The sequence below is a fragment of the Zalophus californianus genome, chromosome 4, assembly GCF_009762305.2.
Source record: "Zalophus californianus isolate mZalCal1 chromosome 4, mZalCal1.pri.v2, whole genome shotgun sequence".
NCBI classification, from domain to species: Eukaryota; Metazoa; Chordata; class Mammalia; order Carnivora; family Otariidae; genus Zalophus; species Zalophus californianus.
Genome location: NC_045598.1, coordinates 23,775,240 through 23,797,861, shown reverse-complemented (window position 1 = coordinate 23,797,861; position 22,622 = coordinate 23,775,240). Strand labels below are relative to the sequence as shown.

Genomic DNA, 22,622 nt, shown 5'->3' with positions numbered 1-22,622 from the left:
TTAAAAAATAAAATAAAATGAAATAAAATAATTGTCTATAAAACAATAATAGAAATGTCCTATCGGGTTAATAACATATGTAGAAGTGAAATATACAATAACACAACAGGTAGAAGGCTGTAAATAGAGTTGAACTTGATGTGTTAAATGTGCAGAGATCCCTAGGCTTCATCTCCCAGAAATTCTGATTCATTGTGCCTGAACGAGGCTCCCCAAACCGCCACATTTAAGAAACTCCCAGATGTTTTTATATAGTCATCCCCGGATGCATTTTAAGAAACACTGGTGACGGTGTTGGGGAGCCAGGGAAGGATTTTACAGAGAAAGGACAGGCCTTTTTCACTTTGGAAAGTCCCTTCCGAGAACCGTGGAGGGTGAGTTAGAGGAGCCTGGGGGCTGACTCATAAGGGCAGAGAGACGACACAGGTCGGGCCATTGGAGCAGTGGCCTTGGGATGGGATGGTGTGCAGAGACGAGAGATGTTAGAACATTGAAAAGCCTTTCCAAATTCCCAACAGATATGAATCTTTGGGATTTGGGTATGAGATATCAGAATCCCAGGAAATTTTCAGAAATTCCTTAAATCATACATTATGTCAATTTTTCCTAACACTTTATGTGTTTTGAAAAATAATGATTGACCATAATAATAATCGGTGAACATTTTTCTGTAAGAGAGCTATATCAAACATTTCAGAGTTTTGTTGTTTAAAAATGATGTGTTTAAAGCAGTTTAAACTATGTGTTTATTATTATAATGAGCCAATATAATATGACAAGATGCTATATTTCAATAACATGTAAAAATGATCTCTACCTCATATAGACACTTGACAATAAACACATCAAAAAGGGGAACGTTAACTCAAAGCAAATGCCAAATAGAAATAATTTTTAAAATGGAATGATATCATGAATGTTTACTCTTTAAAAGTGCCTCTTAAAATGAAAATTTAAAACACATGTTGCCCTTGAGCTTTGTTTTTATGATAAATATTTCAGAAGTAGAGACACTTATTTCATTTTGCATTGATGCTGGTTGAATTCAGTGTGTGTCCAAACACAGCTTCAAGTTGGGCATTAGGGTACACGTTGCTTCATACAACTTTCCTTTCTTTTAATGATGGAATATTTTGCTTGACAAAGAACTGCAGCCGATGGCAAATATTCAAACCCTGGAGAATGCCAGCGAACATGATTGGGTTAGTGTTTAAGTAACATATTGAAATTGCTTATTTTGCTTCCAAAAATTTATTATTTCTTGGAACACCACTGATAGGATCTGAAGAATGCATGCTCATATTATGTATACAAACTTGTAAATATTCATTTTATTTTATTTTATTTTAAAGATTTTATTTATTTATTTGAGAGAGAGAGAGAGAGAGAGAGAAACAGCATGAGAGGGGAGAAGGTCAGAGGGAGAAGCAGGCTCCCGCTGAGCCGGGAGCCTGATGTGGGACTCGATCCCAGGACTCCGGGATCATGACCTGAGCCGAAGGCAGTCGCTTAACCAACTGAGCCACCCAGGCGCCCGTAAATATTCATTTTAAACAAGTCTAAAAACTTAACCATTTAATACATTTGCAAGAGTGGCTCACCATTAGAGGCAGACAGGGTCACAAACACACACTTAGAATTCGGCAGCAGCTACAAACAAGGCTGAATACACCTCCACCAACTCTCTCCTGCATGCTCCTATCCCAGGTCCCGGAAATGTCAATTTTGACCTTTGACTCCGCATGCCAGTATTTCCTGCTCTAGTTTTAGACAGGCCAGTGAGTTCCTTCAAATCAGAAGCCTCTAGATGTGGAAAGTTAAGCCTTAATTGTCACAGGAGAATAATCCTAGCTTTTCCTGCCACTGGAGGTTGGTGTCACACAAGCCAAGAGAGGAGGAGCTCCAAGAACGGAGTGGTCAGCTGTATGAGTAAGGTGGGGGGCTGAGAGAGGCTGTGGACTCACTGAGAGCAGGTCAATGGCATGACCCTCCTGACAACGTTCAGCTCTGACGGCTGCACTTCTCATGGGCTGGGCGACACAGGGCTCCACTGGATCTGGAAACTGCCCAAATCTTGCAGAGCCTCAGGGCTTTTGCAGTGCTGTTCCCTCTTCCTGCAGGATCTTTACTGACCTTCTCAGCCATCAGGTCTCTCCTCAAATGTCATCTCCTGAAAATCCTCTCCAGCCACTCTCTCTTTTAATTTGTTCACAGCACCCATCACCATTTCTCATTTGGTTTGTTTACTTCTTTAGTGTCTGCACCGCCCCCCCCAAAACGGCTGCTCTACCAGAGCAATGCTGTCTCCTGCCTTACGTCCTGCTGAATCCCAGGGCCTAAAACGCTGTCTTCCATGAATACTTACTCAATGAATGAACACCTGAGCAGAATAGAGTCCGCAAGTGCAGATGGAATTTTAAAGTCACCTCTCTTGATTTCCGTTTTCTCATTTGTCAAAGCAGGGGGGCGGGGAAGGGGGGGGAAGCGGGGGGCGGGGCGGGGCGGGGTGAGAACTCCTACCTGATCCTTTCAACAAGGCGTTGTTGGACCCAGACAGTAAATCCCTGGTCGGCTAAGCAAATCCTGCGCGGTAGGTCTGGGTGCAACACCGCCAGTGGCCAGTGGGTGGCAGCAAGTCACTACAGTTGAACGTGACAACACCTGGGCCTCCCAAGGCACGGAACACCTGAGGTTTAATCCCCCAACTGCCAACCTTGTTTATTTTCACCCTCTGGGATGCAAGACTTTCTTAAATCGTGCACGCCCCTGCTGCCCTGAAGGGAGAACACCGATCAGGCGTGTGAATTCAAATACCAGTTCTCCCCCTTCCCCCTGGTGCCCCAGGTTCCTTCACTTCTCTAAAGTGGGCGTCATTGTGAGCTCACCCGGTTGTTCTGAGTCTCCAGCTGATATGGCTGTGGAAGGACAGTTTGTGGAGTCACGAAAGGGCTTTGAGGACTGCAGGGGCTTTGGGGTAGCCAGCTGGAGCCTGGACCTGCAGAGACTCCCATGAGAACCTCATTCTCCAGCCCGTCTATGTCCACGGCGCACCTGCACCCATGCAGCTGAACATGGCTGAAGACCGACACATCGGATGGCCCGCCTCGCTCTAGACTGGCCGCCACAAACCTTGGGTGGTCCCCTGTGCTGGCAATCGAATCCCATTTCACTGGCCCATTCACTCTCCCGCTTTTGGGACTTCCTCCTCTCTGCCCCTCTCCTCAAAACACCAAGGCCCCCTTCTGCCCCCTCCCTCACAGCCCTGACCTTATTTCTTTTTTCACTGAGAAAAGAGAACCAGTCGGAAGAGAACCCCAGGGCACCTGAGTCGCACAGTCGTTAAGCATCTGCCTTCGGCTCAGGTCGTGATCCCAGGGTCCTGGGATCGAGCCCCGCATCGGGCTCCCTGCTCCGCAGGAAGCCTGCTTCTCCCCCTCCCACTCCTCCTGCTTGTGTTCCCTCTTTCGCTGTGTCTCTCTCTGTCAAACAAATAAATAAAATCTTTAAAAGAATAAAAAAAAAAAGAAGAGAACTCCACTTTCTCCCAAGATCCTGCGGTGCCCATGGTGTGCCCGGCCTCCCTCCCTGGGATGTGCTGTCCAAGCTCCCACTCGGCTCTTGCAACTGTCTCCTCTCTTCTGCATCTTAATTATCTTCCCCAATAACAAGCTTCCCCGGGAGTCTACAAACTGTAATAGCTCTCATCTTAAAATAAACCTCCTGATCTGGCCTGCTCTTCTTCCAGCCACCCCCCATTTCTCGCTGCTGCCGGTTCTGGCACAACTTCCTGGAGGGGGGGCAGCCCACACCCACACCCACACTCTCTGGACCCCACTTTCACCAACCTCCTCCTTCCCTGCACCAAGCCTCTGGTTAAGATCACCAGTGACCGTCTCTTCCCAATCCCACCTTTGACCCCCACCGCACCCACCTCTGGGCGGTATTTGACGGTTGGGCATTTCCTCTTAGAAATGCTTCTCGGGGCGCCTGGGTGGCTCAGTCGTTAAGCGTCTGCCTTCGGCTCAGGTCATGATCCCAGGGTCCTGGGATCGAGCCCTGCATCGGGCTCCCTGCTCTGTAGGAAGCCTGCTTCTCCCTCTCCCACTCCCCCTGCTTGTGTTCCCTCTCTCGCTCTGTCTCCCTCTGTCAAATAAATAAATAAAATCTTTAAAAAAAAAAAAAGAAAGAAAGAAATGCTTCTCTTGTTTCTGTGCCTTGTGTTTTCTCTGGCTACGCTCACTTCCTGGTTGGCCTGGGAGGCCCCAGGGATGTCAAGTCCTCGGGGTGCCGACACTGCCCATGTTCGTATCCCCCGTACTGAGCCCTGGCCCTGAACCCAGGGCTTGTGTGTGTGAGACTCCATTTGGAGGTTGGATAGACTGCTCCAGCCTGACTTGTCAAAGCTGAGCTCTCGATTTTCACCCCTCCTACCCTGCTTCTCCTCCCCAGCGTCCCCATTCATGTTTCAGCCGCTCCGGCCGAATGCCCTGGGGTCATCCTTGACTCCTCTCCTCGCCCCAGGTACCCCAGTTGGTCCCTCAGCAGATCCTCTTGACTCAACCTGTCCACCCTGTCCTGGACTGGCCACTCCTCACCACCAACACCCTGACCGCCCATCATTTTCCCAAACTGGCAGGAGCCCCCTCAGATTCTCTCTGCATTCCCGCCGCAGGGATCTGCTCAAACCCTCCAGGGCCTCCCCTCCAGCTCACAACAAAGTCAAAGCCCTGCCTTACCATGAGGCCTGACAAATCACCCCCCCAGCCCTACCCCTGCCTCCTCCTCCCCTCACTCACTCTGCTCACCCTCATGCAGCCCCTTGCCTTTTTTTTTTTTTTTTTTTAACAGTCTCCATCCCTGGCTTCGGACTTGCGGTTTGCAATGCCTGGGACTCTGATCTAGCGGCCACACGGCCTCTCACTCTCTGCTCCTATGCTCCCCCCACCCCCGGACTAGCTGACCTTGGTCCTTCTGCCTAAAATAGCATATCTTCCTTTATTCACTATCCTCTGGCTCTGCTTTATTTTTCCTCATAGCGTGTACTTTGTTATATATGTATGTGCTTGTTTAAGCCGTCTCTTTTGCCAACTGGAAGGTAAGCTCCACAAGCCTGGATTTTCATTGTGTGTTACCTGGGCCTAGAACAGTGCCAGGCACACGCTCGGCCCTCAGATTTCTGCTGAGTGAATGGATAGAGAGGTGGATGGGTGGAGGGATGGATCAGCAGGTATGGATAGATGAATGGATGGACAGCCACAGTTATAGCATCAGAGGGCAAAACACAGAACACAAAACACACCAGCATCTCTTTATGTCTTCCCTAAAGCCCACTTATGTTTGTGCTTCCAGATACTTTGGGGCGTGGGGCGGTTGGGGTAGATGTTTCCACCCCCAATTTTCAGGCCCTGGGAAGAGGTGAATTGGGAACAGGCTGCAGGCTGTCTGAGACCTCCGGGGTGGCCCCCAGAGCCCAACCCTTCTCACGTATCTGGGGGACAATTCTCCTTAGTCCTGGGGTGCTGGGAGAGTCCTCCGCTGTTAGCTGAGCTGAGGAGGCAGCAGCAAGATGGGTAGGGCTGGCTCTGGCAGACGGGGAGGACCATCGCAGAGGCTGGGGGTCAGTGAATGGAGAAGCTTAACAAGGACACAGGAGGTGGGCGGCTTCGGCCTCTGGACCCTCACCAGCCGAAGGAATGTGGGTGGTCATCCTGACAGGTCCCTGCCCTCGCCTCTGCCAACCTCCTTCCCTGTAGGACTGTTTTCTTTTCGAGCTCAGAGCTCCCCAAATACTATTTTTAAAGTTTTAGCGTGCCCAGAGGACACACAGGAGGGTCCATCCTGTTTTGGACTTGGCTGTTTTCACACCTTGTCCTTCCAACCTCCCAGCCTGGAGGCTCCTGGGACTGAGGCCAGGTCGGCGCACCCCCAGGGCTGGCCCATTAGCTGTGTGGCCAGAGGCTACGCCTGCCCCCTGAGGACCCCCAGAACTTGGGGGCAGTGGGGGGGGTCTCTGAGTGGGCCAGGCCTGGGACCAGGGGCAGCCGGAGGCAGGGCCCTGGACATGAATTGACCTTGCTTGAGGATTTGCAGTATTGGACTTACTCCTCTCAACAACCCAGTGAGGGCGATACTAATACCCGAGGGGAAAGTGAGGCACGGACACCCCTGTGGGCGTGTGGGGGAGCCTGGAGTCACTCCTGGCCTGTCTGAGCCAGTATTCTCACCACGAGAGTGGGCGCTGTAGCTCACGCAGACCTTCCTACATCAGCACAGGGGTCACTAACTGAACGAAAGGAAGGTACTGGTCCATGCAGTCCACCTCATGTCTAGGACATAGCCTTCATGGGGCACTTGCTGTCTGGGCACAAGGCTATCAGCCCTCCCCGACCAGGGTCTGGAGGGTAAGGAGCAGGGAACATGGGGGCAGCTGCCTGAGGAGCTAACCTAGACTTCAGTCAGGCCCACTTTGGGAGAAAACGTTTTGAACCTTGGAAGTTGCCTCATCACACTCAGAAGCACTCAAACCTCTGCCTCCCCCACACCCCCACCCTGCGTTTCCCCACATGGCATACCAAGGTGTTTGGAGCACTTCCACGGTCGCCTCCCAACCTAAGGTGCTGTCCCCAGCAGGCTCCTGTGGAAAGGATGTGCCATTAAAGGAAAGTTCTAGAGCCTCCTCCCCACCTTGGGGACAGAGCCCTAGGCTGGGCAGAGAGGGGACCCTGGGGCCGAGCCTGTGAGAGACCCTGAAGCTGGTAGGGAAGGGACATCTGAGAAGGAAACTGGGGAGCAGTGGCAAACACAGCAGAGTGGGGGCCTGGCCAAGAGGCTGAGGGTCAGCCGGGGCCACAGGGTTGCCTGATTATGCCCTCAAAGGTGTGCACACCTCAGAGCTGGCAGAGCCCCCCAGGGGGACTACCTTGGGCTTACCCGGGGAGCAGCTATGGCAAGGTCAGCACCAAAGGCAGAGGCCAGTGTCAAAGGTCGGTCAGACACTTCGGGCTTTGCTGGGGCCGGTGGGGGGATTAGGGTATTTCTTGGGCCTGGGGCTGCAGAGCTTAGCCACATTCTCCTTGCCAAACTCAGATCCTGCTGCGATCCCCTCCATGCCCTGCCCCCTGTCTCCCCCTGTGGACACCTGAGCCCAGGCTCCATGACCTAGCAGATGGAGGCGGGCAGGAAGCCACTGAAGGTGGATCTCATGGTGGAGGTGTAAGCGCCCATGGAGGGAAAGACAAGCCAGTCGCCCACATCCAGCTCGGGCATCCGCAACTCCCCTAGGAAGAGCTTGTCAAAGGCATCACATGTGGGACCGTAGCAGGTACAGGGGAGGAGGGACGGCTCTGAGCCGAACTCCTGCAAGGAGCAAAGAGCAGGGTCTCAGAGAAGGAAGAGCCCCAGCGGGTCCCCCCAGCCTACTCCCCGGGGCTGGCAGGGCACACCCGCAGGGCCCCAGCAGGAAAGGCTCCCACACGGACACTTATCAGCCACCCACGGTGACCAAGGAGCGAGCGGTCTGTATGTGCCAGGCACTGTTCTCAACCCTGCCCTCATGGGGTTGACAGTCTAGTGACATAGCCCCGCCCCGCCCATTCACAAGTGTGGACACAGATAGGATCTCGGTGTCCCCTACACAATGGGAATATTTTATTCAACTGTCACTCAACATACTGGCCTCACCCTTGGCGGCCCATCGGGATCACCTGAGGAGTTTTCACAAAGGCCTGAGGCCAGGCTTTCAACCCACTTGGGATTCCGATTTCAGCGGTCTGGGGCATCGCCTGGGTGTTAGGGACTCTTAATGCTCCCCAGGTGATCTAACGTGGAGCCAAGTTTGAGAATCTCTCCTTCCTAAGTCTCCCGCACCGCCAGCATTCAAGAATGCTGGAAACACAACGCGTGTGTGCAGAGATGCACATGGAAACACACAGGGCCGAATAGATGTGCACGCACACCTACAGACTCACGTACCTGCACACCCACCTACCTGTACATCAGCCGGCCCCCACACACAGAAGTGCACATGCAGGTACACAAGGCACCCATGTGCGCGTCCCTGAACACGCATGTGGTGTGGCAATCTTCAAAGCCATCGACAGAGCTCCTTCACCTCCCCACCTGCCACGGCGATCCCCGCCTCTCGGGACTGGGGGCTGTAGGCAGTGGCCGCAGAGACTAGGAGTACCTGAGCCACACGGGGCCCCCTTACCTTCACCACAATGGGCATCCCGGGGACAGCCTCCCTGAGGAAGATGCGGAAGATGCCGCAGTGGCCCTCACTGAGCTAGCATACCAGCTTCCGGTGGCCTCCTGGGAGCGGGGAGAGGGCAGCCCCGAGGTGCGCGTGGCCAGTCTTAGCACCCACCCTCCAAGCCCAAGCGTGGGAGGGGCCCCGATCCGCGGCCCAGTGCCGGAGAACTCCTGCTCTCTGCTCCAGGAGTCTTCCCGACCCCATACCAGGTTGGGGCCTGTCATCTGGGTTCCCGCTGTTCCCTCTGCCCAGCCGGCTGACCTAGCTCACCCCTTCCTGCCCTCGAAAACTACACTGGAGTCTCTCACCCTGGCCTTTTGCTCGATCCTTCTGCCCCTGCCCCACCTGCGTGCTTCTCCCTGGGCCCCACGAGGCACTCCAGGTCCCCTGTTTCTAGGGAAATGTGAGTAAAAACTTCTCCCTTTGGGACAGTGCCCACGTCCTACTACCAAGCCGGTTTCTTCACAACCACTTAGTCTGCAGAATATTGCTTTCTTGAATCTAAACTCAGGGTTATCCACAGGCATTCCAGCTACCACTGAGATACTCACATCTTTCGGAATATTGTTTATCCCCCCTCTGGGTCTTCTCCTCACTGTCTTCTCCTCGGTGTCAGTCACCCCACCTCCTCCCCTCCCTGCCAGCTGCCATTACCGATCCTGTCTCCAGGGACCCCGGCCCCAGGTGTCCTAAGCCACTTCGCCATGACATCCTCAAGAACGAGACCTCGGCGAGTGACCAGCGTTTCAGCCAGGCAGATGGGGGGGCCCCACTACACCCCTAACTCGCCGTGCTGTGTGGACAAATTCCTTCCTCTCCCTGAGCCTCAGTATTCCCACCTGTAACATGGGAATGACCCAAAACTACCTCCTAGGATTGTTGAGAGAAATGAGACAAAATAGGTATTTCACACAGAATACTTAATTATCAGCGGCTCTTATTATCGTGGAAATAAAAATAATAAGCCCCAAATACTTATAACTCGGAATTCCGAGAAACGGATGGCTAAAATCCTGTGCCGCATTTCCCAATATTCTTTAACCACACACTTTGTGGGGAAATGAAATTAGTTGACACAAGCACCTTTGGGATTAAAAATTGTGTGGGCCAGCACGTGTCACAAGGATAAGGGAGGAGATTACCGGGATTTATAAATATTTTTATGTCAGTTATCACGAAGCCACAGAATAGAGTGGCGAGACCCTATTCGTACTCTCTATCTCATCACGAAACCGAGTTTCTGGTTAGTTCACTGTGTGAGAACAGCCACCCCACCCCACTCCTGCTGCAAAAATAACAATCTAGTAACTCTCCCATGATGGTCGACCTCAATTGCCAAAAGGTTTCCTGTTACCCTCTAGATGTCACCCTTAATCTTCAGGCCACAACAACGACAATGTTGCCTTCCTGTATTTTTTGTAAGAATTTGTATTGACTCAGTGTATTTTTCATTATAAGAATCTGCACCTGTTAGAAAGCACTTTCCGGAAGGATTTCAAATGCACGTCGGGAGCACAGCAGTGTCTGTAGCCTCATGAGCTGTATTCTGTGACTTTGCCTCCATAAACGTGATCTAAATTCATGGGCGGCTGAGGAAGGGTAAGGACTTTGTCTTGGCTCTCTCTACCTCCCAGTGAACTTGAGAACGACACAATAGTGATACTAACAGGTTCATTCTTTTTCCCCGATTCACAGCTTGCCTCTCACTAATTAGGCACTGCGGGGAGGAGCCCAGACCCTCCATCCATCCTCTTCACCAGGGCCCGGGGACGTCTGCACAGTGCCCTCCCCTGCTCCCCCAGTGCTGGCCCACCCACCAGATTCCAGCCCAGCCTTCTTGGCAATGGAGGTTGACAGCTGCCATGTAGACAGACGCCGCGTAGAAGCGTCCGGGCTCCGCGATAATCTCTACACCGCTCCCCACGGGGTAGTCCTGGGCCAGGGCAGCATTGATCACCCTCGCTCTCTGCAGGGACAGACCCATATGACCAGTCCCTATGTCGGGGCTTTACCTGCACCATCCCCCTTTGTTCCCATAATAGCACTGTGGGGAGGTGTTATCATCCCTACTTTACTAGGGAGGAAACAAACTGTGGCCCAGAGAGGGGAAGTCACTTGCCCAAGGACACAAGCAGGTGTACAAGCTGTAGCACCCTGAGATGTCTGAATTCCCAACCACTGAAACCAATACATGGTCAGCAAAGATGGGATGGTCCCTGGATGGGGGGCACAGGGAGCTTCTACTTGACTGCAGCTCAGGGACAGCAAGTAACATGTCTAAACACAGACATGGAGCCAGACGTTCACACATGCTCGCATGTGCCCACAGGCCATGTGCACTGAGTCAGACAAAGACAAAGACACCTCCCAGCTACATGCATGCACCTGACTTAGTTACAAGAGCTCCCCCTACATGCAAGCACGTGCGCACTGTCCCCCGAACCCAGCCCAGGCTCTTTCTGGTCCTCCTCTCCGACCTCCTCAAATTTAGGTTCGCAGCCCTCCTCTCCCGGGAAGCCCCCTCCGATGTCCAGGAGGCCCATCTCGAACATGCACCGGCAGTCAGCCAGGGCCTGGGTGAAGGCGTGCACCATCTGGCAGTTCAAGCCCATGTGGAAGCTGGACGCAGGTCACGTGACACGTAGAGAAACACACACGGGAACGTAAGGGTCAGTAAGAAGGGGGACATTCCGAAATGCCAACACGGGTAAAATGTGGAGACCAGTACGGATACACATACGAGGACACACGTGACTTCGGCGGCCCACACAAACATGCACCCCTGGATATACGTGTGGGTGTCTGCAGAGATGCACACATCGCCCGTGGCTGGCCTTGAGTTGGGGTGCTCACGGTCGTACGGCAGTCACTTCTCTGGGCTGCCGCCTCCCAGTGCCTCCGTTGCAGTGTTCCCCTTCCCCTCCTTAGGGGGCGTGTGATCAGAACCCCAAGCCCCAGGGCACCCCCCACACACACACACTCCCGCAAGTAGGAGGGCTGAGGAACCAATCGGGGCCAGGCAGTGGGAGGCGAGGGAGGCCCTTGGCTCAGATGCAAAATTTAAGGGGGTGCCAGAATACTGAGCCATCAAGATAAATAGCATTTAATGCAATATTTTTAAGAAGCAAAATTGACGCAAAAACATCCCCAACGAATGAAACACAGAAATTTTAAATAAAGGCAAAATTGGTAACAGTGATTGGACTTTGGGGCAAAAGGAAAAGTCAGGCATTCCAATCCTGTCTTAATTTAAAATTTTAATATTTTCCTCATCATGGATTTTTTGCATTAATCTTGAGTTTTTAAAATATTGTATTAAGATGTTACTTATCTAGAGTACTAAGTTTTTTGGCATCCCCTTACATTTTTCACCCAAGGTGGGTGCCTTGCTTGCTTGCCCTGCCCTAGTCCCAGATAACAGCCAGCTTCTTTGCTGAGGACAAATGGAGTATCTTGAGGCCCAGAGGGGCCACGGCTGACCAGAGGGCAAAGACTGGAGACTGGCGGTAAACGCCAGGACCCGTGCTTCCCAGGCAGGGAAAACCAGCACTCTCACCTGGCTCCAACCGCTGCCAACCCCAGGGCCCTGGCCGACTTGAGCAGATGTTCACACACCTCCAGGGTGGTCCCGAACTTGGCGCTCAGGGGGAACATGCTCTCGCTGTCCTGGGTCCACAGCCAGAGGACCAGCCTGGGAGAGGGTGCAAAAGATGCCAGGGGTTTTTAGACACGTGAGCCCCGAGGCCTGGATGCTTTACCCGCCCCTCTCCCCAATGTTTCTCCACCTTCCCACCTGTCCCTGCCTAGTTCCTCCAGCCGCTGAGTCCCAAGAAACGAAAACACTCACCACTTAGAGACTTCTGCCCAGGCAACAAAAAGCAGGAAAGTGATAAAATTATACATATACCTTTTGTAGGCCTCCAGGTTACAGGATCAGCAATGTTAAATAATTTTCCCAAGACCACACAGCATGTGCTCACAAATCTGAAACGCGAACCCCGGTCTACCTGACTCCAATGTGAGTGCTTTGTCCGTGAGGTCGCCTGACCCTAGGCCTCCTAATGCCAGGTTCTGCCCAGTGTCTATGCAGATATTCACAGTATTTCTTTGGCACCAATGTGCACCAGGGAAGGCACTGGGCCCACTGACCCAAAGGCTTGTACTCTGCTACTTGAACCTCTCCCAGGTCACCCCATGGGACCACCTTCATCTGGTTGCAGAGGCCCAACTCTACTGGCAGAGGCCCCAGGCTTGCTGTCCCTCGGCCCATCTGTTTGCACCTGCCTGCCCCACCCTGCTGGTCTCACCTGGCCTCGGGGTGGTGCTGGGCCACCTTGCTCAGCTCCTCCTCACTGTCGAAGGTCAGGAGCCGCACCCCGTGGAGGACAGCGTACTGGATGTGGGAGACAGGCTTGCAGGGGTTGGCATACATGATGCACGAGGGGGCGACGCCCAGGCCCAGCACCTGCTCCAGCTCCACCTGGCATGGGGGCGACTGCGTCAGGGGTTGGCTCCCCACCCTGGCCCTCTGGGGCCAGAAACCCGGGGCATGAGCACAAAGGGCTGCCCTTGGCTGAATCCCTCCTCTGCACCTCGCAGTGCGCCGGGCATGTCTGTGCCACTTAGGCTTCTAGACGACTCTCAGGAAAGCACAGTTGGCCCCATTTTATAAGAGGAAGAACCTGCAGTGTGTGAAATGACTGTGCGGGGACAGGAACGGGGCCTGTGGCTCAAAGCCTGTGCCCTTCCATTCACTGGCTCCCGTTGCCTGCCCCAGCCATGTGGCCCAGCGGCAGGTCAACCCCCCATAGTTCATTCATTTCTTCCTTCAAAATCAAGTGAGTATTTCCTGTCTCGGCCACTGTCCTAGGTGCCGTAGGCCCCACTCCGAGATCCCCGGCGGCTGACCTCCTGTCCCCAGGAAGTGTCAAGCCCTCAAATGAGGCCCCCGGCAGCGGGCACAGGCTCACCTGGCTGGCACGGTCGAAGCCGGCGCCCAGGGTGGCCAGGACGCGCAGTCCCCAGGTGCTGTTGTTGCACTTCATGGCACAGAGGGGTGAGACCTGCAGCAGGGTGCGGCAGAAGGCCTGATGGCGGAGGGCCAGCACGCCCAGTTGGCGACCCTGAAGGGGTCTTGGTGGTCCTGCCAGGGCCGGGAAAGAGGGAGGGGAGGCTGGGTGGTGGGTGCGTCACTTAGTCTTCACAATGACCTTGTGCAGTCAGTACTAGTGCTAGTGCCATTTTATAGATGGGACAACAAGGGCTCAGAAATAGGAAGTCACTGGCTCAAGGTCATACAGCGAGTACATGGCAAAGACAGGATCTGACCCCAGATCTTCTAACTCTTTAAACAGGAAGACGTAAGGGCAACAATGATCTTTGTAGATCAAAGTGGGGGCAAGGCGGCTCCAACCCTCCACTACACAGCCTGGCACCGGGCAGTTACAATTCCATGGGGTGATGGGAGGTATGAGAAGGGGACAGAGAAACTATTCCATGACCCCCCGCAGAACTGAGCCTTGGAATAAGACCTAGTAAACGGAGCTATAGAACCACAAAACAGAAAGTCTTATTTCTTGTCCACCAAAGTAGGGACTGAGACTCACCCTCTCTGCTCCCTACTCCCTTCCACCCCCAACCTCCCTCCCTCTCCCTCCGTACTGATTCAGAGCTCCTTGATCTTCTTCAGGACCATGTGCCAGGCAGATTCCCCAGGCCCCAGCGCGATGAGCTCCTCTGGGCACATGCTTCCAAGGGTGCCTTGATTCCCCTTCAGGTTCCCAAGGGGGCTGCTCATCCCCGACACTCCAACAGATCCCTCCAGCAGGCACGGTTCCAGTGTCCTGGAAAGGTTTTGCTCTAAGGATCTGGCCTCCTCCCTTCTCCCAGCTCCCTGCAAGTCCCAGGGGCAAGAGTTCTCCGGGGGCCTGCCAGCCCTCAGCTCTCCCATTCACCCAGAGAGCTCCATGGAGCCCTAGTGAGTTTTCCCATCTCTAGGATGGGCCACTGGCCTGGTCCAGCCTGCTTCAGAGACATGGTGGGAGACCAAGCAAGATGCACACACTGTGCATATGGAATAGAGGGTTGGCATCCTTTTCTAGGGTCCTTCACACACATGTCCCCATTCACAAGTGAGAAAGTAGACACACGGAAAGGATAATCAAGGAGGTCAAGATCTTCAGATTATGAGACTTAGAGGCAGGGACTAGGACATGATCTAGTCCAACATCCCCATTTTACACACAGGGACAGGAGGCTCAGAGAAGGGAGGAGACTTGCCCAAGGTCACCAAGTGGTCAGTGGCTGGGCTAGGACTTGCACTTGAGCTCCCTAGAGCAGCCACGGGACCCACTGTTGGCCACACACCCCTGAGACCAAAGTGAGGGAAGCCTGCAGCCAGAGTCTGTCTGTCTGTTTCAGCAGTTAGGACGGCACCCATGGTCCCCGCTCCACACCCGGACTCACCTGGTATCCATCACGACCTGCTTCTTCAGGCACAGTGCAGGGGACTGGGATCTCTGGTGTCCTAGACTTCGGGTAAATCCCTGCAGGAAGATCGGAGTTCAGCGCGGAGCTCAGGGGCTCTCCCTCCCAACCTCAGCCTCCCAGGTCTGGAGAACAAGCCCTCCTAAAGTCACCCACACGGCAGCCTGCAGGGTGAGGTCAGCGAGGATCAGAGTAGAGGGACTCTGCAAACCCTGTCATCCACCATTCCCCCTTCACAGATGGGAAACCGTGGGACCCAAAGATTTTCAGATGACTCTGGAGGGGAAGTGGGAGCAAACCAGGACCTCCGACTTCAATCAGGAGCCAGTTCCAACTGCCTCAGACCGTGAGCTGGTCTCTCCCAGTGCTGCGTCTCTGCTCTCCACCACACATTTAAATGTCTCACTGGAAGTTTCTCTGAATGGAAAGGTGAGGCCACCTGCATCACTTGGTGTCCAGGCACATCCTTTGCCCTACCCTGTCCCCACCCTCCCTCTCTATGTAGCCTTCTGTGGTCTCACCAGGTCCCCTGCTGACCCTCCCAGGCTGAAGCCACCACCTTGGAGCTGCCCCACCTCTGGGATGTCAGCTCTTGCCTCCAGCTTACACCCCACCTTCGTGCTGTGACCCAGAGCCTCCCCTCCCTGTTCCCAGAAGGAAGGCCAGCGGGGAGCCCACTACTGCCCGACTTCTCTGCCCACCCTGCCCCACATTCTTGTTGCTTGAGGCCTCCCCCCTTGCCCACCTCCCAGCAGGAGCCAGTGCCCCAACCCTTACCCCATCTCTCCCAGGCTCTGGGGGCTTAAGAATCTAGGAAGGGACAACAGGAAGAGCCTGGATTTGAGGAGGTCGGGGAGCTAATCCCATAACCTCTAGAGGCCTCGTGAATTCCATCTGTAAAATGGTGGGTGTTGGGGGAGATCTGTGATTCCAAACAAGGTGGTAAAGTCCAAGGCTTTTATAGAGACCCCTGCCCACTCCCGCCCCAGACTGATTCGGGGTAGAACCAACTTCCAGCTCAGCTTCTTACACGCTCTATGACTGGGCAGGTGGCCTCCCCTCTAGAACCTCAGGTTCATCATCTGCAAGACGGGGGTGACAGCCACCTCTGCGTCACAGCATGAGCATGAGGATGAAATGAGAGGACACCTGCAAAGAGTTCAGCAAAGGGCCAGCACATTCTAGGAATCCTGAGGACAACCCAGCAACAGCCAAGAGTACTAAGCCCTAAATAAATTATGTGACATATTTTATGTGGGTGATTCATAACAGCTCATGAGGCGGCTTCTCCCCAGCTACATACTTGTGGGACATGGGACAAGAGGAATCTACCCCAGGCAGGCAATCCCTGAGGGAATGCAACCTTACCCCCAGGACAAGCTCTGTACCTGGATTAAGATGGAGGAGAAGCTCCGGTAGTCACCTGCCCGATGTCAGCCTGGGGCAGGAAAAGCTTGCCCTGCCCCGAGGGGCTACGGGGCCACCTGCCTGACCCCAGCTTGTTGGCTCCAGGCAAAACCATACAGAGAGAGCTGACCTTCCCAGACTGCCATGAAACAGGGGAGCCCAACGAGGAATACCCCCCTATGTCCCACCAGCCAGGGTAACTCACCTACCAAGGCCGGCTCAAAATAACAGGCCCCACAGGTGCTGCTCAGACTCCTGCTGATGGGGGGACCATCAGAGGCCCATCAGAACCAGAAAGAACTGGGAAGAAGGACCCCTCGGTCCTTCCATCTGTGGGGCAGCTTGAGGAGAAAGTCTCTGTGTCCCTTGAATTCAACAAGAATTCGGGGGGTACAATTTCGCTTGGGAGAGATATCGGTTAGGGTCTAACCAGGAAAAGAAAGACCACTTCAGCTATTTACAAGACAATTGAACGCAGAGAATGGTTTCCACAGGTGAAGAAGGAGCTGAGGGCCAGACAGGGGAGAGTGACGCAAACGGATCCTGGCAGGAAGTTGTCTCCGAAGGAAGAAGGGGTGCCCTCCAACCCAGGGCCTGGGGTCACTGTGTGGAAGCTGGAACTGCAGACAGGAAGCTGCTACCTAGGAAGCTACCTGGGACAGAGGGGAGGGCGGAAACATACCCTGGATCTTCCCATGGCCTCCCAGTCTCCTGCCAGGGCCCCCAGTGGCTGACCTCTGCTGGAAGCCAGTCCCCTAGGAGACAAAACTGAGAGGGGGAGGGACAGAGAAAGGGTCTGGAGGCCAGGAGGCCCAGGGTGAACGCAGGGGGTCAGAGGCTTCTGAGGGGTAGAGACATTTAACTGAACCCTCGAGGATGAGTAGATGCCAGCCAGGCCAAGCACCAGAGAAGAACATTCCAGGCACAGGGGGCACCTAGTGCAAAGGCTCAGAGAGGGGAACAAGTCTGGCCCCTGGAGGGATAGAAAGGAGTGCAGCCGACGGAAGGAGAGAGATAGGAATTTCCCTGGGCTCCAAAGCTGATACATGTGAAGTATTAGCCTGCTATTACGGGCGTGAAAATGGAGGGGCAGAGTGTGGCATCCAGAGCCCAAAGAGCCCCTCTAATAAGACGATCACCCAATCCAGACCCGACCTAGACCCAGCTAGACGCTTGGAGAGGGAAAGTCATTCCATTCCGTTCCTTTGGCAGCCTCCCTTTCCCTACCACGTACACAACCCTGAAGGAGGCTCCTTGTCTGTCTCCTTGTCTCTCCAGCTACAGACACCACCCAGGTTGTCCCTGACCCTCTCTCCAAAGCTGCAGCGACTTGCTCTCCGGGGCACAGGTGCTCCCTTTGGCAGAAACACCCTTCTATCACCCTGGAGGATGTTGAAATCATGCTTCCTGTTGCTTCCAGGAATCCTTTGGTCAGGATCAGATTCAAGGGTGGACCAGCCAGCTCAGCTGCTGAGGTACCACAACACCAGAAAATGAGAGGAGAGAAAGAAAGCTGGAGAAGAAAACTGAGTCTTACCAAACCTCAGTATGAGACTGGAAATCACACTTTGGTAGATCATTTGGAGTGAGGTTACAATCATGTAGTCACTTCTTGTGATCAGCCTGGCTTCAGAAGAGGCTGGGTCTGCCAAACCATGGGCTTTTGCTTTGCTGAAGAAAGGCTGCAAGTCTGGGCGGAACTGAACTGCTTAGGACAGGAGAGGTGGGATGCTGTCACCAAAAGGCCCACACTTACCCTCCCTCCATAAAAATCCGCTCTAAGTGGATGTTGAACAAATATTTGAGGAATATTTATTTAATGCAGAAACAACTGGACAGCCACACGTAAAAGAATGAAGCGAACCCATACCTCACACCATATGTAAAAGTTAACTCAACACGGATGAAAGATCTAATAAATATAAAAGCAAAAACTATAAAACTCTCAGGAGACAAGGTGAGAGTATATTCATGACCTTGGGTTAGGCAAGGTTTCTTAGACAGGACACCAGATGAAATGGGGAATGACTCAGTGAGTACAGGATTTCTTTATGAGTGACAAAAACATTCATACCTTTGATTGTGGTGATGGTTGCACCACTCAGGGAAGATACTAAAAACAGTCAAATTGCACACTTTAAATGGGTGAAATGTATGGTATGTGAATTATATCTCAAAATAGGTTTTTTAAAAGAATATTCATTTAGGGGCACCTGGGTGGCTCAGTGGGTTAAGCACCCAGCTCTTGGTTTTGGCTCAGGTCATGATCTCAGGGTCCTTGGATCGAGCCTCACATCAGGCCCTCTGCTCAGCTTGGCATCTGTTGAAGATTCTCTCTCCCTCTCCATCTGCCCTTCCTGCTCATCCTCTCTCTCCCTCTCAAATAAATAAATAAATCTTTTTAAAAAAATAAGTAAAAAAATAAAAGAATATTCATTTAAAGAGACACCAAAATATCACTTACCTACAGAGGGGGCCTATGTGTCTCAGTCCAGCCCGAGTAAAGCAGATAGAACACAGATCTTGGACACCTGCAGGTCTGCGTTTTATTCATATCCAGAAGCCTAGAAAGTTATGTATCTTCTCTAAGCCTTGGGATTCCCACCCACAGAAGGGGTATGGTAATAAGTACATACAAGGTAGATTCTTAAAGGCACTGACTCTTAGATTGCCAGAATCTTTCAACAAAGGCATCTCAGACCTGAAAGAATGTGTTGTTCAACCTCCCTGTTAACCAGTGCAAAGATCCCCTTTTCAACTGAAATGGGATGGACGTCCCATTGGCTTGCTTGCATATCCCCTGGGACAGGGAGCTCATCCCCCTTCCCGAGACAGCCACCTCTCTTCTTGGTCAGCTCAGACTGATGTCAAGGTCTTTCTTTAGAGTAAAACCGTCCCTCTTGGCTGCCACTTATAGGCCCTGTGTCCTACCTTTCAGGCCCCACAGAACCACTTCAGACATGAAGTTTGTGTTAATATGTCCTTGAGTCTGTCCTTTCCTGGGTCAAACATTCCATCTGACTTCCATTTGTTGAACGCTGTGGTTTTTCCAATGCAGAAACAAAGGCCCAGAGAGATTCACCACATGTAACACGGTGAGTTAGAGGACACACGGTGAGTGAGTGGCCCAGCACATATCTACCCCAAGCTCCTCTGACAGACAGCAGAATGTGGATCCCCAGGGTTAGCACAGGGCCTTCACTGGGGCTCTGAGTTCTGTGTCTTGCCTCCTAGCCTAGGGATCAGTGCAGGATTTATCAAAGAAACATCATGACAAACACAGCATCCAGCCCCAAGGACAGCTCACCAACACCACCCCCTGCTCCCAGTAGGGCTTGCATCCTGGGTCCTTCTGAGGTTAGAATGGTTGGAATGAATCACCAGTAGCCGACAATTATGATAGTCCCTGGAAGAGCAGAAAGATGGGTAAAACAGGCTCTCTTTCCTCAAGTAATCCCCGGTGTTGTGAGAACAATAGGTATATAGACGACCAGAGAGCACAGAGGAAGACTTAGTATTCCCATTCTGTTTAAGGAGACTCAAGGAGATGAAGAGACTCACCCAAGGTCATACAGTGACCAACATACAGAGAGCAGAAATTTGAACCCAGTTCTGTTGACCTCATAGCCTCTGTTCCTAGGAATTCAAAGCAGCATAGGGGCGCCTGAGGGGCTCAGTCAGTTAAGCATCTGACTCTTGGCTTTGCCTCAGGTCATGATGTCAGGGTTGTGAGATCAAGCCTCGGGTCAGGCTCTGCACTCAGCAGTGGAGTCTGCTTGTCTTTCTCCCTCTGCTCCCCACCACCACTAAATAAATAAATAAATAAATAAATAAATAAATAAATAAATAAATAAATAAATAAAAGGGAGCATAACTCAATGACTACACACATAGAATTTAATGTACCAAATGGAGATAATGGTGGTGGTGAAGATCACGTCATTATTTATCAAGTGCTTACTCATGACTAAGCCCCTTGCTGGGCAGCCACCAAATACTCACAAAACCTTATGGATGTGGTTATGGTTATTATCTCCATTTTATAGGCAATGAAACCAAGGCACAGAGAGGCAGCATAGTAATAGAGTCTACTTAATAGGCTCATGGAGAGTAATGAGATAATGCATATAAAGCCCACAGCCTAGTGCCTTCATGACGCTGGTTAAGAACTCACTGAACTAGTTAATGATAATGATAATGTTGGCATTATAAGGGCCTTAGAGATCATCTAAACCAGGGATTCTAAAACTTTTTGTCTTAAAAACTAAAATGTGGGCCCTATAGTGGATGTTTGTTATGTCTGGTGGATGCCCAGCATCTTCGAACCCCTGTGTCACGTGAAAGCAAGAAATGGACTTTCCCAGACTCCCTTGCAGCCAGGATGTGTGAGTATGACCCAGGCTCTATCAGGCCGATCTGAAGGCAACAAGAACTAACTAATATTGTAAAAGTGACTCCAGTAGCCATGGTGTGTAGTGGTGAGACAGTCGTTAATTAAGTTATTACCTGTTGTCAACTGGAATGAAGTTCCTTGAAAGTAAGGGACCCAATGTTCCCCAATATGGAATGGCACAAAGGGCATGAGGAACACGAGTATCAGGGGTGGAGTAACTTCTAATAACGGTCCTAGAGAGTTTAGAGAAATAAAATGGCAAGCTCAGAGTCATAATTTGTTGGCACAAGACATGGCCAGAGAGTCAGAACTTTCTATGACTAAACTATAAGGAATCTTTCATCTCTTGCAGCCAAAGAGATGAAGGAGTCAATATTTAAAATAAAAGTTTGAGCATACAAGTTGCTATATTACAATGCGGGTCAAATGTACAGCCTTACCCCACACACGCCCGTGCATGCACACACGCATACACACGTGAAAGGTGTCCGAATGACCAACAAGCATATGAAAAGTGCTCAACACCAGTAGTTACCAAAGAAATGAAAATTGAAACCACATGAGATTCTACTCCTCCTCCCTAGTGTGGCTAAAATTAAAGAGGCTGGCAATGCCAAGTGTTTCTGAAGATGTCGAAAAGCTGGAATTCCCATTCTTTCTGATGGGGGTGTAACTGGTAAAATCACTTGGAAAAACTATTTGGCAGTATTTACTAAAGTTAAACATACACCTACCCTATGACTCAGCAATTCCGCTTCTGAGCATGTGTCCCACAGAAATAAGAAATACCCAACAGAAATATGTCCACCAAAGGCGTGCTTGGTTGGCTAAGTCAGTGGAGCATGTGGCTCTTGATCTTGGGGTCATGAGTTCAAGCCCCATGTTGGGCACAGAGCTTACTTTAAAAAATGTACAGGGCGCTTGGGTGGCTCAGTCGTCAAGCGTCTGCCTTCGGTTCAGGTCATGATCCCGGGGTCCTGGGATCAAGCCCCGTGTCGGGCTCCCTGCTCAGCGGGAAGCCTGCTTCTCCCTCTCCCACTCCCCCTGCTTGTGTTCCCTCTCTCCTTATCTATCTCTCTGTCAAATAAATAAATGAAGTCTTTAAAAAAATAAAAATAAAATACAAAATATTCATAGAAGTTTCTTTACCATAGGCCCAAACTGGGAACATTCCAAAAGTCCATCAACCATAGAAATAATAAACAAATTCATGTCTATGCTGTGGAACACTACACAGCAATGAAAAAGAGCAAATGAATGCTAAATATAGAAATGTGACTGAATCTCACAGATGTAATGTTGAGCAAAAGAAGCCAGGCCCAAAATAATACTACATGCATACTTTATGAGTCCATTTATGTGAAGTTCAAAAACAAGCAAAATTAATCAATGCTGATAGTCAGGAGAATCATTACTTCTGGGCAGGAGACTATTACCTGAGAGGGGGTGTGAGGGAGCCTTCTGGGGTGCTGGAAATGTTCTATCTTAGATCTTGTTCTGGGCCATAGGAATACAGAACACACACACACACACACACACACACACACACACACACACACACACACACCCCACCCCACCCCACCCCCACACAGATATCCCCTGCTTTTTGAGAGTTTGCCTTCTACCACTTCGCTTTTGTGGGAGACCTGCCTTAGTAGCTGTTTTCGCTAACCAAAATAAATCCAAAGGGGGTTTTGCTTTTATGAGAAAGAAGGCATTTTTTTTTTGTCAGTGTTTGTTTTGCAGCGGACATTAGTTACAGAGGCAGACCTCACCTGGAGCAGCCCCGCCAAGCTCCTTCCCCGAGCTACACTCAGCATCTCAGCATCACGCCTCTGTAGCTGAGCTGTGTCTGGAAGCATCTGGGCTTGATCTCAATTCAGTGCGTGCATCTGTCAGCAAGATGTGTCCTAAGGTATCAGGAAAGCCTCAGAAAGGTTATTTTTTTGGATCTGGGAATGCTCAAGAAGTTTTCCATATAAATGAACAGTAATTGCTTCTTTGATTTACACCATTTCAGCTTACAAAAGTTTTCATAGGAACGCTCTGCTCCCTACTTTCAGATAGCGAGACAAACCTGTATGT

The 22,622-nt window shown here is 51.6% G+C and overlaps 1 protein-coding gene across 1 annotated transcript; it reads right to left on the bottom strand.

Annotated features, from left to right (window-relative positions):
- Positions 1-7,158: 7,158 nt before the first annotated feature.
- On the bottom strand, positions 7,159-22,399 carry LOC113926931 (antizyme inhibitor 2-like). The gene is given in 11 exon segments (XM_027602361.2): positions 7,159-7,356; positions 8,210-8,310; positions 10,069-10,096; positions 10,098-10,217; positions 10,729-10,870; positions 11,808-11,942; positions 12,559-12,731; positions 13,222-13,374; positions 14,717-14,796; positions 16,827-16,899; positions 22,313-22,399. Coding segments are annotated over 11 exon segments (1,290 nt in total).
- Between the last annotated feature and the right edge of the window lie 223 nt (positions 22,400-22,622).